The sequence below is a fragment of the Molothrus aeneus genome, chromosome 6, assembly GCF_037042795.1.
Source record: "Molothrus aeneus isolate 106 chromosome 6, BPBGC_Maene_1.0, whole genome shotgun sequence".
Classification (NCBI taxonomy): domain Eukaryota; kingdom Metazoa; phylum Chordata; class Aves; order Passeriformes; family Icteridae; genus Molothrus; species Molothrus aeneus.
Genome location: NC_089651.1, coordinates 8,979,412 through 8,995,844, shown reverse-complemented (window position 1 = coordinate 8,995,844; position 16,433 = coordinate 8,979,412). Strand labels below are relative to the sequence as shown.

The 16,433-nt window shown below is 51.0% G+C and overlaps 1 protein-coding gene across 1 annotated transcript in view; it reads right to left on the bottom strand.

Annotated features, from left to right (window-relative positions):
* KDM2A (lysine demethylase 2A) overlaps positions 1 to 16,433 on the bottom strand; it is a 33,726-nt gene that overhangs the window by 14,080 nt on the left and 3,213 nt on the right. Inside the window, exons 4-10 of the mRNA XM_066552067.1 lie at positions 4,650 to 4,788; positions 3,971 to 4,049; positions 2,733 to 2,779; positions 2,438 to 2,616; positions 1,583 to 1,689; positions 1,180 to 1,273; positions 550 to 703 (exon numbers count right to left, since the gene is read on the bottom strand). Of these exons, the coding sequence (XP_066408164.1) occupies positions 550 to 703; positions 1,180 to 1,273; positions 1,583 to 1,689; positions 2,438 to 2,616; positions 2,733 to 2,779; positions 3,971 to 4,049; positions 4,650 to 4,788 (799 nt within the window). The remainder of the gene's footprint in view (positions 1 to 549; positions 704 to 1,179; positions 1,274 to 1,582; positions 1,690 to 2,437; positions 2,617 to 2,732; positions 2,780 to 3,970; positions 4,050 to 4,649; positions 4,789 to 16,433) is intronic.

Below are 16,433 nucleotides of genomic sequence, written 5' to 3'. Positions count from 1 at the left end.
TAAGCACCTTCAAAATAACTCAAGTTCCACTCCTTATCTCCAAGGCTAAACAATCCAGCCCAGTCCAACATCTGGGGAATTCCAGCATGGGTTTCCTCAAGGCAAAGCCACTCAGTTCAGAAGAAGTGTCAGTTGTGATAACAGGACTCGAATGAGTAAGTTGTGCAATCCCTGGTGTTTTCTGTTCCTGGTCCTGCTGTATGCCACAGGTCTGTCACAAGACACTCAGGAAGCTGAGGAGCAGCCTTGGGCCAGCCTCTCCTGAACCCACACTGTTCCATGTGTCAACACGACAGGATCTGGGAAAGCTTCCTTTAATAATTAATCAAACGTGATATGAGCCAGCCACAGCTTTCCTAACACTTGGGCTGGATCCACAATGCCATCACAGGCATGTTTTGGGAGGTGGCAAGCAAGAGGACAGAGCCACATCACATCTCCCTCTCCCAGTGGTTCATGAGGGAGCTAAATCCTGCCAGTGTCCCAGGAGTTTCAGTGTTGCCACAACCCTGGCCAAGACTAGGATGCCCCTGCCCACCCTGAGGGTACCTGAGGGAATGACAAATGTGTAGCCCTGCTTGAGCTCGATGCGCTGGCACTCTGACACTCTGTCCCCAAGGAAAATGTCTCCCTGCTTCCCTGAGAGAAGCCAGTTTTCATAGAGCTCCAGGTTCTGGGGCGTGGGAGGTATCAGCCAGAAGATCTACAAATAAAGACAACATACCATGTAAGTCATCACATAATGAATAGCTATGGTTTCTTCCCAACATCTGAATCTCTTCCTCGCCCCTCTCCCTGAGAACTTCCCAGCAAAATGACTGCAACAGCTGCCCCCATCAAGAGGACAAGCAAGGTCTTTCCTAGCCTGACACAGAGTGTTACAGGTAGCCTGAGCTTGGGAAGCTTTTAAAGCTATGATTTACATCAGTGTCAAGAGATACAGAGCCCAGGAAAGCCACCAGAGTGACAAGGAGATTTACTGAGTTTGATTTACCATGTTAGAGCTACACCTGAACTAGGGACTGGCACCTGTCTGGCTACATGCAATACAGATAAGTTTAGGGTGGAAAAGATTTCAATTTTCTGTCTGGAACCTGCATCCTCAAGGATTTACACAAAAACAGATCAACAGACACTTTCCTAAAGCACCTATAGCTGTCCCAAAAGGTACTGTCCTACCTTTCCCCCTCGGTGGATGTGGTACCACACAGAAGTGCCACCAAAGTCCACGTGGAAATCTGTGTAGCAGCCCTTGACACTCATCAAACAGTATCTGGTGGAAAACAAGATGAGAAGGTGAAAATGAATGGTGATCCACACTTTGGAGCAGATATGACATTCCAAGGGAATTGGTCCCCCAAACCCAGGCCAATGGTTCAGAGCACTGTCACAACCCACTCAGTCCCTTTTCCATACAGCTAAAGGGGATTCAATAGGTGACTGCAGTGGCCTTACAAATGTCACCAACAAAAATAAGCTTGGAGGCTGATCCTCCTTCCCCTTGGTACACACTGCTGCTCCCTTGGGCAGTTTTCCTGCAAGAGATTGTTTGCTGCCTGCCACAGCTCAGGAAGTCACTTACTTCTGCACCTTTGGATACTGCATCTCCAGGATGGCATTGGTAGACTCTGTCTGACTTTCCTTCAGGTGCCTGGGCCACATGTTATCAACCCAGTCAATCAAATCCACCTACAGCAGAGAGGTAAGAGACATGAGCAGAGAAAAAAGGGGCACAGCAAAACCTTTTGCTATCCCAGGCTGGCAAATCCCCTTTTGGTCCCTCTCCACACCCAGAAGCTTTCCCAGTGCTACTGGGACAGTCCCACACATAAAGCAATTAGGATCAGGTGTTCAGATACCACTGCTGGACTTCCATAAAAAATATGCCAGACGGTATCTCCTAGGGGTGAGATTCAACTCTCTAAACTTCAGGAGAGCCAGAGATGTTGAGGTTCCCTCTGCAGTTAACAGAGAGAAGTAACTGACCCCACACAGCTGCCACTTCCACTCTGCTGACTGCAGAGGTAGTTCAAGATGTTCATCCCATCCATCCCACCTCCCACAACTCATCTTCCCAGCACAAAACAGCTTCCTGCCCCTCTTCCAGCACACCTCCAATCTTGGCCTCCTCTGCCCTCAGAGATTTCAGCATTTTGCATCAGGAACCCTCCCTGCCACACTGTGCAGAGTTCAGACTTCCATGTTTTTAACTGCTGACAGCCAACAAACAGGCTATCTCTCCACAGAGTGACATGCCAGGGACTTGGCCGTGGACACCACAGCCTGACTAGGAGATCAGCTCCAGCAGCTTCCAGACTGACATCCCTGCTGGGCCCACACGCGTTCTGAGCAGCTCCTCTTCTACCACATCCCAATGCCACCTCACCTCCAGATTTCCAGGGAAAGCAGATCTCTGGGGAGGAAGAGCCCCACTCACCGTAGCAGGTCTCTGCACCAGGTTCTCCAGTTTGGTGTGGCTGAACTCCAGGCTGATGACGTTGTAGAGTTTCTCCCGCTCCTCCTCTGGTGTTTCGTAGTAGCGCGCCCACTGCGCCATGGACATCTCGATGTCCCGCTGCGTGTTCACATCCATCACATCCACTATCCGTCTGCTCCCTGCCACAGTGACAGACACGTCACTGAACTGTCCCTGTGCCCCACGGACTCCAGGGGGTGAGATCCTCAAAGACCCCAACCACACAAGGGAGTGCAGGGTGGCTCTGGACACTTACCCACACACAGCCGCACATCGTTCACGCTGAAATCCGGATCTGGCATCCTGTGGGACAAACATCTGGCTAAAAAGACCATCAAGTGCTTCTGGCTGCACACTCTGTGACCCAGGAATTGGCACCCTGAAGGTACATCTGTGCTCATTTGGTGTTGGAGAAGGCCATGGAAGAGGATCTCTGGGGGCACAGGACTGGGGTGAAACACTAGGACAAACTTCTGGCTTGGGAAGCAGGCTTGGGAACAGGATGTACCATCTCCAGAGCTGTTGCACAGTGACTTCTAGCAAAGGAGCCAGGAGGCCTTGAACTAAGCAATCCCATCTCTTGTTTTAAATGCTGCTTGTGTGATTTATCCCAATCCAAAGGCACGGCCAGAGCAGGACATGCAGTATATTCCACTGACACAGCAGAACCACTCCAATGTTTGTACTGGCACCCTCCTCTGTACAAACACTGCTGTCACAGGCAGAGCAGGCTGGCAGCCATTCGAACAGCTCTTGACCCAGAGAAATATCCAAAAGCTCAGGAGAAATCCAGTTTCAGTCACACTGTAATACCCAGTATTAAATCTCTAGCCTCCCAAGTCACCCAGCAGTTAGACTGAGACTGGCATGACTTCCTACCCAATTCACTCCAGCAAAGAACATCCTGCCTACTGGATGAGATGCCACCTATCTGTTCACAGCCATGGAACCTCATGGCTGAGGGACTTTGGAGCAATGCTGCTGGTACTAGCTCTGAAAGTTTGTGAGGGATCATTTATTCCTCTAATCAACCCCAAAACCACTGACCCAGTTTACACTTAGAGCTGCAAACCTCAATGGATGTACTGCAGAAGAGAGGCAGACAGCAGCTGAGAAGTTTGGAAAATCAGGTTGGAATTCTGGAAAATGCCAGAAATACTACAAATTGTTTGACTCTCTGGCAATAGATGCCTATGTTACTAGGAAAGAAACCCAGCCAGATGTTGCATCAGAGCAGCAGTGGGACTTTCCAGACATTTGGTGGAATTCTGATCACCTACAGCCAATTCAGTCCTCTCATTTTCAGTCCAGACAGACTAGGAAGAAGGGGATAACTGAGCTGGAAGATATTTTTCTCTGTCCACTGCACATAAATAACAGCGTGGACAAGACAGTCAAACCAGCCTAGCAGAGCCAGGAGCAGATCCCACAGAGTGTGGAGAGATGAAGGATCTGGGCCAGAGTCACCCACCACTCCATGCTCCCAGCACTTACTTTATCCCCAGGCCGTCCGAGCTCCTGAAGATGAGCGGGTCCCTCAGGCCACCCCGCTGGATGTACTCAACTGTGAAGTCTGGTGTGGGGAGACAAGAAGAGGGAAGGTTTAGGAGAAACTCCTTCAGAGTATTATAGGCACGCTCAGGTTGAAAAGGTTCTCTGGAGATCATTAGTCCGACCCTGCTCCTCACTTTTCTACACTCCTTCAGAAATCCTGGAACTCCTTTGCAGCAGTTCTGAGAGGCAGCAGGGTGTGTGCTGCTGACAAGCCTCAGACAGGGCCCCTAAGGAGGGTTTGCTCCAACAGGCTGCTCCTGACAGGTGAACAGCCTGGATTTTGGTGCTCACTTCCCTAGGAAGCTCAGAGCCAAGCAAGAGATGCCTTGCAGAGGCACTCGTCCCTCCCAGTAAATCCTCATGAGGGGCTATGTGATGAAAAGCCATCCCACAGAGCCATGTGCGTGCTGAAAGCAAGGGGAGACATCCCACACAGTCCTTGAATTAAGGATCTGGTAGACACGTGGCTGCAATTACAGGTGCTGACCCAGGCAAACCCTCCCATTCCTGGCTGCCACGTGTCCCAGCAAGCTGCAGACCGGCTCCATGCTCTCTGGAGCGAGCAGCTTCCATGCCATTCCCCACACACACTCCCTGGACCAACAGCCCCAAGACAAACCTTTGCCTTCCATGAAGACCACGAAAGTGGAGTTGAACTTGTTGGTGGACAGCTTTTCCTCGAGGTCGAACGTCCTCTTCCCCTCAATCTCATCATCGGAGATGCCGTCGTCCTCGTAACGCCGCCTCATCGTGCCACGCTGAGGGGAGAACACCGGGAAGGGAGAAGTTATGGACCAGGAAGTGAAGCTATGGAGCAGGAGGAACAACCAGAGCCTCATCCCAACCTAACACAGCTCAGCCGCGGCCTCTAGGGGAGCTCAGGTCTGTCCTGAACCCAAAACATACCACGGAAACATCAGCTTTGCCCCTCCTCCATCCAGATTTGTGCTAATTGGGCTGTATGAGACAGATAATCACTGCTAATGAATTCTAAAATGGAAATACGGGAGGAGGGCAGAGAGTTTAGTGTAACAGAGGCAAAGAACAAAGAATCAGTTCCCTGCTTTTACAGGTGCATCTGTATTTTGGTCCACTGGCGGTAAAGACACTTGTGAGTTTAAATCTCTGCCAGAACACCAATGATTAAAAAAAAAAAAAAAAAAAAAAAAAAAAAGACTGAAATTTTCATCTTTGGCTGTGCCTGTACACAGAAAGCTGGTCTATTCTCTTGTTTGTGTGGAGAAGAATAGCAGAATGGAAGGAACACTTTTCTTAGAGGGTCTCGTAAGCACATCTGTACAGGGATTCCTGACAGACATCCTCTTCTGGCATTGCTGGATCTGGAAGAAATTACTGTCCCCAGCTGCTGGCCACCTGGCCAGAGAGCAGAGCCCTGCGTGGGAATGCTCCCGAAATCCCCTCAGATAAAAGGCAAACCTGCTCTGAATTAGCCAAGCTGCCTTCCCCTAATGAGGGATGTTCCCTTTATCAAGCGTGCACACCAACTGCTGGGCCAGCAGACAGCCAGAGACGGGATGGGGCAGGAGGTGACACAGCTGCTGGCACCTGCCTGCAGTAGGGAGGGGCAGTGTCACATCCCCAGCAATGCCACCAGAACCAGCCTGCCATAACCTCACTGGAGAAAGAGGAATGAACTCCCTCGGCAAAGAAGTACTGCTTTAAATATTTTTTTTAGATTAATTAGATGAACCAGTGCAGGAGCACATAGGGACACACACAAAAAAAGGCTTTTCCCCCACCCCCTCCAACATTTAATTTTAACTCCCAGTTTCAAGCAGGCTGATGGATGCACAAGGAGTTCCCCTGCTGTCAAGACAGAGTCACTCAGCCATTGTTCACAGCCCATTGACGATGCTCAGCTTTCCAACCACCTTACCAAAACCCTGAGCGACTGGGACACAAACACCTCATCAGCCAGGCACGAACAATTGGCTGCTCCTGAATGGGGCACTTCAGGCAGAGTCTTCAGGATCCTGCAGCCAGGGTCTGTCCAATGGCCCCCAGGATTAAACAATCTGGAAAAGGGCTGCTGTCCTTTGTCTTAAACCATCCACTAAAGATGAGTGGGATCTCCCCGTTTTTAACAATACAAAAAGTCACTTTACTTATGGGTTTTTACAGAAATACTTGTATAAAGGCAGGAAAATGCATTTAAAAAGCACAGACATGGGAGTGGCACCAGCAGAAATGACCTATTCCTTGGGAACACTTGGATTTTCACATTGCTAAGGCTGGGCTGCACACACCAAAAACTGCAACTCCCAAATGTTCACTCTGCCTTTAAACCTAGACTGGCCCTTCCAAGGGGATGCATCAGAACTTGAAGTTAGAGATACAGAGGTGTTATGACTGTGTTATAATGGACGATTAGCCCACCTCATAACGCACTTATCCTTAAAAATCATGGAATCCATGAAGCCTGTGTGGTACTCAGCTTTAAAATGAAGGTACGGAGCAGAGAGGGGTCTGGCCTGTGGAGCAATCCTCAAACTCAGCTTTTCCTAAAGAACCCAGCATTTTGGGTAAAGGGCCACTTCCATCCTATTCCTTACTAAACCACATCAGTGAAATTCAAGGCACACCTATGCCAGGCAAGGATGTGAATCACCTTCCAGCATCACCCACGTTTCACTCTTCCCAATCCGAGGCAAGTCTAGGACTACACATCCCAGCAGGCAGCTCTCTGTCAGAGAGAGGATGTGCACAATGAAGGGGAGGATTCTGCAGTCCGTGGTCTCAGCTGCTTTGGGATCAAGTGGGTCCTGCTCACTGCACGACCAGGCTGCTTTTTGACCTGCTCCCTTACTCCAGACACTCACTTTTAGAGGGAAAAGCAGCTCCTTGTCTTTGCTGGATTCAAAACCTCACCTTTTGGGAGGAAAAGTTTTGGCATGGAAAATCTGGCAAGAAGAGGCTATGTCCAAACCAGTCCCTTAATAGACTGTATTTGACTCCCCTGGCTACACTTAACCGGGAGCAGGGGTTACTGCACTGGGCTGGAACTCAGGTGAGCCCCATTTGAGGGCAAATCTCGGGATATCCAGGCTGGAATGCAGCTCCAGCCACAGACATGATGACCAGGCATTGTCAGTCCTTCTGGAAGTGGCACCAAGCCAAGCTCTGGATTGTGTAGAGCAGCTCATTCAACAGAAATGTGACCACGTGGCTGGGCCTGATTCGGATCCTACCGGTGCCATGGGTGGATGCTGGAGATGCACTGTGGGATCAAGACCCTGTTCAGACTCTTTTCCCAGATCTCCTTCACAGCACAGCCTCCAAAGCAAACAGGTTGGAACCTTCAACCCAAACCACTCCACGATAAGGCAGCCACACCACAGAAGTGCAAACACCGGGAAACAGGTAGGAACACCTTAAACTTGAATCCCTTTGCAATGAGGAAACAGGGATGCAAGACACAGAAGGAAGGGGATTGTGTCCTCCAGCCGAGCAAATTCCAAAGTCTATTGCTCCTGTCATCAGCAAAGCATCAGCCACAAACCCCCTCCAGCTCCCGGGCAGATCAGCTTTGCCCTGTTCCCATGGGCAGGGAAGAGTCTGGCCTCCTAATTGGCCCAGCATGAGGAGAGCAGGATCCCAGCTGTGGCTGAGGACCCAAAAGCACAATGCAAACAGCTCCCATCCCATCGGACCCAGCCGGGGCCACACTGCTTTCAAGTCATTGTTGTCTTGGGAGGGTGGGGAAAAACAATATTTCAGGGCCCCAGAGCAGGCAGGAGGAAGGAAGGGCTTCTGTGCTTCCAGGCATGTGTTATGGGAGAGGCAGCATCTGCGGGAGTCTTCCCCTCCTGGAGTCTGCAGCTTCCTCACAGCACAGTGACACAAACCACAGACCCCATGTCCCCAAACTGGGTCTCTGTAGGAGGACAGATGTGCTCAGTGGATGCTCCAAAACCCCCTTTCTTCTGATGAGCCACACAGGAAATTGCTGCCTGGATCATTAACTGGCTACAGGTGACACCTGCAAAGTCATGAGAAGCTAATGCCAACCTTACCTTGCCACTACTGCACACACAGAGCTGTGCCAATCCTCCTGACAGCACCAAGTTTGACTTCTTCCCAGGAAGAGCTGGCTACCCTTGTCCCACAGCCTGTGCTAGGGACGGGGCTTGGCTGAGTATCCCTTCCCAGCACATTCCTACAGCCCACCCAGAGAACATCAGCAACTCACAGTCCTGGACTCCTAGACCAGAACTGCTTCTTCCTGGGAGTGACTCCACTATTGGGAGACCTTCCAGTATCAACCAGTTCAGCCAGGGACACAGCTTCCCAAAATGAGATCAGCAGATGTCCCCAAAACTGCCACCTGTGAGAACGTTCTGGGTGAAGTTCAGCTCCAGAGAAGCAAGGGCACAGAGTCAGGCACATTACATATCTGTAGGGCAACCTCAGCATTCAGTACTAAGCAGCAATATTTAAATATCACTCTGTTTTCCCAGCTTTCTCTTAGGATTCAGGCATTTTTCATCCTGCTGAGAGTTTTACTAAGGAAGAACTGACAAGTGGTCCAAACCTTTTCTCTCTGTGTCAGGCAGGGTCAAGATAAAGGCACTTTATTCATCCTCCAAGATCAGACAGCCAGCAACTCCCACCTAAGATAGCTGTCCTTCACCATTTCTTTCTGACCCTCCTGGGTACCATTCAATTAATGGAAGAAACAGGAAGCATGAATATTAATCCTGCTGACAGCTATCCCTTCTATTCTGATTCTTTCACCTGCATTCTCCTTCACCCAGGGATTCCAGGGAAAGCGCCTCACGAATCTCCACAGGAGCCCTCTCCAAAACCCTTCCTTGGAAACCTCTTTCCATCAGCAAGCGCTGCCTCCATGGAGCACAGCTCCCTCTAACAGCAAAGGAGCTGACAGTCAGCTGAAGAGAGCCAGAAAACTCCTCTCCTGTGAGGTTTTTTTGAGGGAAGAACGAGTACAAGGTCACATTTGAAAAAAAGAACAAGCCGTCCTTTTGCTGAAAGAGCCTCATGTATTTAAAGAGTGAAACCAACAACCAACACACACCACAGTATTTCAGTCACTTCCTGTCCTGTCTGCTGCCATCCCCTCCCTCAGCTCCATCTCCCAGTCACCAGGAACCTCTTCCTGCTATGCCACAGCTCCTTCCCCCTCAGGAGACCAGAGCACCCCTCTCACTTTTCCTCTCCCTCTGCTTGTTGTCTTTCCAGAGCAGTTTGCCTGTGTGAAACCTCCCACAACTCTCTTCTACTCCTTTGACATGAAGAATGCAGGAAAGTTTCACCTCCATTTCCAATCCCAAAATCCCCTTGTTGCAGGTTTTAACTTCTCCCTGGCTCCCAGTGTATCCACAGAACAGTGTGATCTACCAGAGCCATTTCTTCCTTACCCCATCCCTTTGCAGGTTTACTCTGCTGAAATGCACCCAAATTGATAATAAATCAACCAGCTCAACTCTCCTCAGTTAAGGAATTTAACTTCTCACATGTTTTTACAGCAAACTGTGGCTCTTGCCTAGATAAATCCAGACCTGCAACATTCGAATCTCTCAATGGGTGTTCTGATCTCCGGCGAGTACCTGAGGCAAGCCCAGAATTCTGTCTCTTAGACCTTGTGCTGAGAATCCCCAGCAATTTCAGCAGTGGCAAAGTGGGAAGAACAACATCCATTTCTCCAGGAAGACACAAGGCAGCCTGACAGGAGGATGGACAGGCAGGGAAGCAGCCCGGCTGTGATCAGACAGACCCAGGGCACAGCAGGTGCCAATGCCAGAACGGGCTATGCAGGGAAGATCCTCCCTTGCCAGTGTTTCCAGATAGAGTGTGAAGAACCAAGGCACCAAGATTATGACACCCAATCAGCAGCCTGCCAGGTCACTGCTTATCTTAAGCACAAGAGCTTTTCCTTTCTATATCCCTCTCCCCTCCAAGCCTGCACCTCCCACTTCAGCTCCTGGGCTGGGCTCTGAGCTCTGGAGCACCAGCACAGCACAGCGGCAGCAGGCTCCTGCCCTCTGTGCCTCTCCCACCTTCAACCCTGGACTCCCTGCTCCCCCAGATATGGGAGGCACCACTTGGGATCTAAAGAACAGGCACAATCCCCTGCAGAGACCCAGGACAAGAGGAACCACTGAGCTTAACTCAGGTTCAATGCCCCTCACCACCTCCCATTTCTCTCAAAACCTGGTGCTGAAGGGGTGGATCCCAGGTGGCACATCCTTGGACAAAGACAGACTCAAAGCACCAGGCTGAGGAGCAAACAGGATCTACACAAAACTGGAGCCCTTCCAGGCTTTCCAGCTCCAGGAGGGATTCCTATCACGAGCAAGTCTGGCAGCATTTCAGGATGACCGGGGAGAACGCTTTGGTTTGCACTTTTGGGTTACAAAATCGAACATACACGAGGAATAATTGAGGAATTGGAGCAAGGCAGGTGGGGAAGGAGCATGGAGGGGCCAGGCAGAGCTCCACAGCTGCTCCCAAACCACACACTGACCAGTCACAGCAGCAAAACCACGAGGCAGAGGAACATGCTAGATCAGATCACAGATGGGCAGCTCTGGCAGCAGTCCCAAAAAGGAAGCGCTGCTCCTAGGAAAGGATACAGCTCCTCACTCCAGTCACCTGCAGCCTGTGTCACACACAGCCACTGTCCCAAAGGGCTTTGATGGCACTGCTAACACCCGGACTGCCCATTTCCACCACCAGCCATGGCATCAGGAGAACTCCTGCCTGGATTCCATGCAAGCCTGGAGAAGCTCTTGAAGGACCATCAAACCCTCAACACACCATCTCAAGGCTGAACGCTGACCCTCAGCGCTAAAAGCCATCCTTTGGCATTCAACCCTCTCATTTCTGGAGAAGACTGAGAAAACCCCTTAAATTACATCCCACCCCTTCCCAATCAGTAGAAATCCAAGGAAAAAACCCTGTGTGGAGCCCTTTCCCTGTCAGGTGTCCCCAGCACATGCCCTATGCAGTGAGGTAGATGAGCAGTACTGGCTCTGCTCCTCCTTTTGCTTTGTGCAGGAAGGCAACAGATTCCCCCCAAATGGAACAAAATAGACCAAACTGCTCCAAAAAAGGCTGGCTTGAAAATGATACACATTTAATCCATATTCCCACCACTGAGCCCACACAGACCAGGAGGCAGAGACCCAGGACAAGGGACAGACAGAGCCATATGCACTCAGAGGTGCAGCTGATGCAGCAGCAGCAGGACAGCCCTGAGTGACTCCAGTCCTTGCTGGGGATCTCTCTGTCTCCAGCACACTGAGAGATCACAGGGCTAGCTTGGACTTTTTTATCTTTTTTTTTTTTATTGTTGAGGGAAGTGCTCACCCTCCGAATTTCTCAGTGTCCCAACCCAAGCTCTGCCAAAACCTGTTGCCAGTTCTGTCCCATCACCTAGCCTGAGAGAAGCCGGACTACAGGAGTACTGGAGTAACAAAAACGCAGGAAGCTTTGAGGTTTGCACTGCAATTCCTGCTCAGCTGACACTTTTTAAAGGGAATAGCAGCAGGCTGGCTGCATTGCAGGCTATGGGGCTGAGGATGCTCAGGGAGAGGGAAAACAACCCAGGGCCATTGGGAGGAACATGCACAATGTGGGAATCCAGCTACCAGGAAGGATATTTCCTCTGGACTCTGTGCTGTTACACCATCCCTGCACACACTCCCTCCCCCTCTCCTCCATAAGGAGCCCAGCACTCGTCCCTTCCTTACTCCAAATGGGGCAAAGGGGCTCAGTGACACATGGAAATATTTATGCACAGCAAATTAAAGACACTGAGGCAGCCTGACCTTAAAGGAGCATGCACTGCCAGCCCTCTCCTTTCCACTTCCAGCTGCCTCAGCTCTATCCCAAGATTACAGCTCCCAGGAGCCAGGGATACGTGGAAGAACAAGGAGGACTTTTCTCAAGTGGTATTTTCTCCCAAACTCTGTCAGGGCTGGCTAAAGCACAACAGGATTGTGCACTCAGCTCCCAGCCCAGGATACCAGCATGAACAAAGCTCATAGAGCCTCCTCCTTGACCTAAAAGAATGTTGGGAGCAGTTTTATTAAAACTCTTACATGTACAGGGCAATGGCTAAAATACTGAAAATCTACCACCCTGCAACCCTGAGTGGATCTCAGCCCAAGAACTTCTCTGGTCCAAGTTCCTGGAACTTCCAGAGGGATTCAGAATCCCTGGAAAGCCAGCTCATTGCTGTTTACTCCCAGGGCTGTTGTTACAGCAACAGAGATGCACAAGCATGGACACAGGAATGGGACAGATCTGTCCAACAGCTCCACCTCCTCTCCACCCATATCCATGGATTCCCAGGATACACTTTGTCACCAGGTTCACCTGAACCACCTCAAGTGGCAGAAAGCAACAGCCACAGCCAGCTATGGATGTTCCCCCCCTGGTTGCCAAGAACTGGGAAAAGAGGTAAACAGGGAGCATCAGCAGCACAGGGAGTGCAGGCCACTGTGCAAAGGGAGGAACAACACCAAAGTTCCTCACAGCCCCAAAAGGCTCAGCCATCATTTCCTCCTCTGGAAACACCAACACTCTTCCCTCAGCAGCAGAGATCTCATCCTGAAGGGAATTGCTTCCTTTATACATTTTCAGAGGACAAGATGAGTGCAGCACCCTGTTTCTCCACACTCTCAGCATATCACCACGTTCCCACATGTGTCCTTCCTCCCCCAAACCCAGCCAGTGACCTGTACATCTGGGTGCCTCCTGACATCACTAAAGAGGCACTGGGGGCACAGGGACTGCTCTCCTGACTTGTCAATGTCACCTCCAGCTGGGATAACCCTAGGAAAACTTATTCCTGCTTATTATAGGAACGTAAATGAAGCCTTGCAGAGATTGTTTGTAACTCACAGGTAACTTGAAGTACTTCTGTGGTGTTTGGTTCCTTGCTTAGTCAGCACTGCAGCTTCCAGGACACACTCAGGGCACAGCCAGGCTTGGGACAGTAAGAATCCAGCAGATATTTACCTCCTGCATCCCTCTCTGCTGACAGGGAACAGCATCCACTTGGTTTCAGGGACATATTCTCCCAGGGACCAGCACAGTCACGCATCTGGCAGGATCTAAATGCTCACAGGGATTTCTAAAGCTTTCCAAGAATAGCCTTCAGTAGCTGCTAGCTTCCACCAAAGCCCTGCCCAGACCAAATCTGAACAGCCCCTGAATTATTTAGAGCTCATTTATTACACCTGGGTCATTTGGAATGACTCATTTGTAGTGCCTCCAGTTTGAGGCATGTGGGAGAGATTAATTACCCCCCTTGCCCAGGTCCTGTCTAGACTGGGCAGTTGAGGTGTGTCCAGCAGACCAGGGACATTTGGCCAGGCTGCGTTTCACACAGGGCACAGAGGAACTCCAGGAAGGAGCTTGGCTTGACAGGAATTGCTAGTGTCACATTTCAAATGTGGGGAAGAGGGAGCAGGTGATGTAAAAACACCCAAAATCTCACCCAGTGCCTGGGGCTCATCCCATGCTCAGTGTCTGCAGGGAGCAACACAGGCAGGGTCACCCCAGTGCACTCATGTGAGTCCCAGATCAGTGGGAGCAGCCCTGGGAAAGCCAGCATGCAGCAGGACTGGCCTCTGTCACCCCCTCCCAGTACCTGGGGGTGACAAACACCAGCAAGCTGCAGGGATCATTACCTGGCAGTGAGCAGCTTTACAGGACAAACCAGAACTTGGGCTGAACCTGATGGGATTGCTCCTTGCATCCCACTGTTGGGATACTGTGAAACACTCAAGATGGAGCAACACAGGAAAGGTAGGAAGCTGCATCCTCCTCTTTCCTATCTTACCTGACACAGGCAGCCCACAGCCTGCTCCCCCTAACCTCCCTCCCTCAGCTTTGAAGCCATTTATCCCTCAATTTATTCCTATCCTGTGAGAAAAACTGTTACAAGTGTCCTGTCAACATGTGTGGGCCTTCCTGCAGGACTTGTGTCCTGAACTATCACCCCATCCATCCTGCAGAAAGGATACAAACAAGCTGGAAACCACAAGATTCCAGCTGCTGGGAATCAGGGCACTGGGCAGAGCCAGCAGTGCCATCCCTCAGGCATGGGCTGAGCTGGGATCACTCCATAGCACACAGGGCTCTAAGAAAAACCTTGTCCTGCACACTCCCCAGGCTTCATCCCCCAGCTGATGGCTGCACATGCTGCAAAGCCCATCTGAACTCTCTCAGGGTGGACACAGACATGTAAGGGCAGGTTTGGTAACTGCTGTTTACAGGAGAGGCCTCTGCTTCTGGCTGGTAGGGACAGGCAGAGCCTCCTCTCAAATTTCACACAAGGATCTGACCAGAGGGCAGGGCAGTGCTAAGGCAGGACACAAACTGCCTCAGACCATGGGATAGAGCACTGCACTCCCCAGCTCCTTCTCACCTCCCTAATTCTCCAGCACCCACAGCACTTAGGTCTCCTGCTTCCCTTCATGGGTGTCACAACTCTGCCCACAGCCAAAGTAAGGGTGACACTGCACCCAGCCAGGGATGGTCACTCGGGCCCAACACCCCCAGCAGGAGCTGTGGCTCAGCCCACAGAGCCCCCAGGGAGGGCGAGGCTCCTCCTCAGGCTCTCTCCAGTGGCAGAGCCAGTTTAAGAGGTTCCTACCCCACCCTGTCTCCCCATCTCAGAGTTCCAGCCCCACAGGTTTGCTCACTACCCCAGCACAGACAACAGCTGGGACTGTGCCTCCCCCCTGCCAACTTCCATCCAGGGCATGATCCACAATTCCCTGAGGCAATGTTCACCTCAGGGCCATCAGCTCCCGGAGCACTCACTGAAAGAGGGAAAAAACCTCCTCAACCAGCTCTGCCACCCCAGCAATCCTAACTGGGAACCACACCCTGAGATCCAGACTGCTGGGAAGGCTGTGATGAGCAGGATTTGTCCTTTGGATAATGGCACTCCCCTGCTGTGCTCCCAAGTCATTCTGAAGTGATCCTGCGTTGCTGCCCTTCATATCTCACCCTGAACATTGTCACTGCAAGCACATGGCAGCACTGTGGTAATGTGCTAATCCCAGCTTACAATTCACAGGGCCTTGCTAGTCTCAGTTCACAGCACAGGCCTGCCAAAATGAGCCCTGGAGCAGGCAGAAGGTGAGATTTCCTCACACTTCCAGCACCCAGGAATATGGCAGGACTGCTTTGCAGAAGGGCAGGCAGCCTCTGTGAGCAGCAGGCCATTGGATCTTTTTCTCCAGAGCCTTTAAGGAGTCCAGGCTCCTTGTGGGGAGCCCAACAGCCTGGTGTGACATGGGCTGGGTGCAACCATCCAGTGACAGCCAGCAAAGACTTCCAAGTCTCAGAGAGGGACCGTGGCATTGTTAGTGCCAGGGCTGGATTGTCACTCAGGCTGAGGACACAATAGAGCATTTCAGCTCCTCAGTTAAGGGCCTGCAAAACACACAACTCCAGCTTGAAATGCTGGAACCTCAGCCCAAGCCCCAGGAACTGCCTCGTTATGGAGCTGGGCAGAACAACACTCACACAGAATTAGCAGGAAACTACTCCACAGTGCCTGCAAGTCCCATCTCCACTGCTCCCAGTCTCTGGGTGAGGAGCATCGATAGCCCATAACTTGCTCCTCTGTGTCCTCTCCACATTCAGCATCACCCACTGCCTGTGTGAGCCTCCCAGAGCTCACCAGGACACAGCTTCTCCCACAGATGGTCTTGGATGGGTGCAAGACATCCTCCCAAGATATCCCTGAGTCCAGAGCCCTCACCCAGGCCTGTGTTATCCTGGGAGTCATGGATGCAGAGCCTGAACTAGGAAGAAAGTACAGTTAGGGCAGTGCAGCCCATCCAATCAAAGTGTCATTGTGCCACACAGGCATGTGTGACCCAGCAGAGAATTCCTGCAGGAGCGTGACCACACCTGAAGCAGAGGTGAAACTCTCCTCCAAACCCAGATCTTTCACCAACACTGATAAATTCATTCGCAAAACAGACACACATCAGATTTTTGTTGAATCAGGGGAAGGCAACATTAGTGCAAACTAAATAAAACAACACAGAACACTCAAGATTTCCTCTATGTCCCAAGAGAAACTAGTCAGGAAAAAGATGCTGTCAGTGTGATTACCTGACACACCAGAGAACAAACTGCCTCTGCCATCTCAGCTGGCACCATCAAACCACACAATTAATTCAGCTCCTGCACCACCATAAACTGTTCTGGTTCAGGTTGTTTGGCTGGTAGAACTACTATCACACCTGGATTGGTTTTTTAAAATACATTTATTTTTTGCTAATGGAGCCCCAGTCACACACCAGAAACACAGCTGACAGCAGGAGAAACACACTGTACCACCAGCTCACTGCTTCCCTACTTCGGCCTACTAACCCAGCTCCCAAGTCCA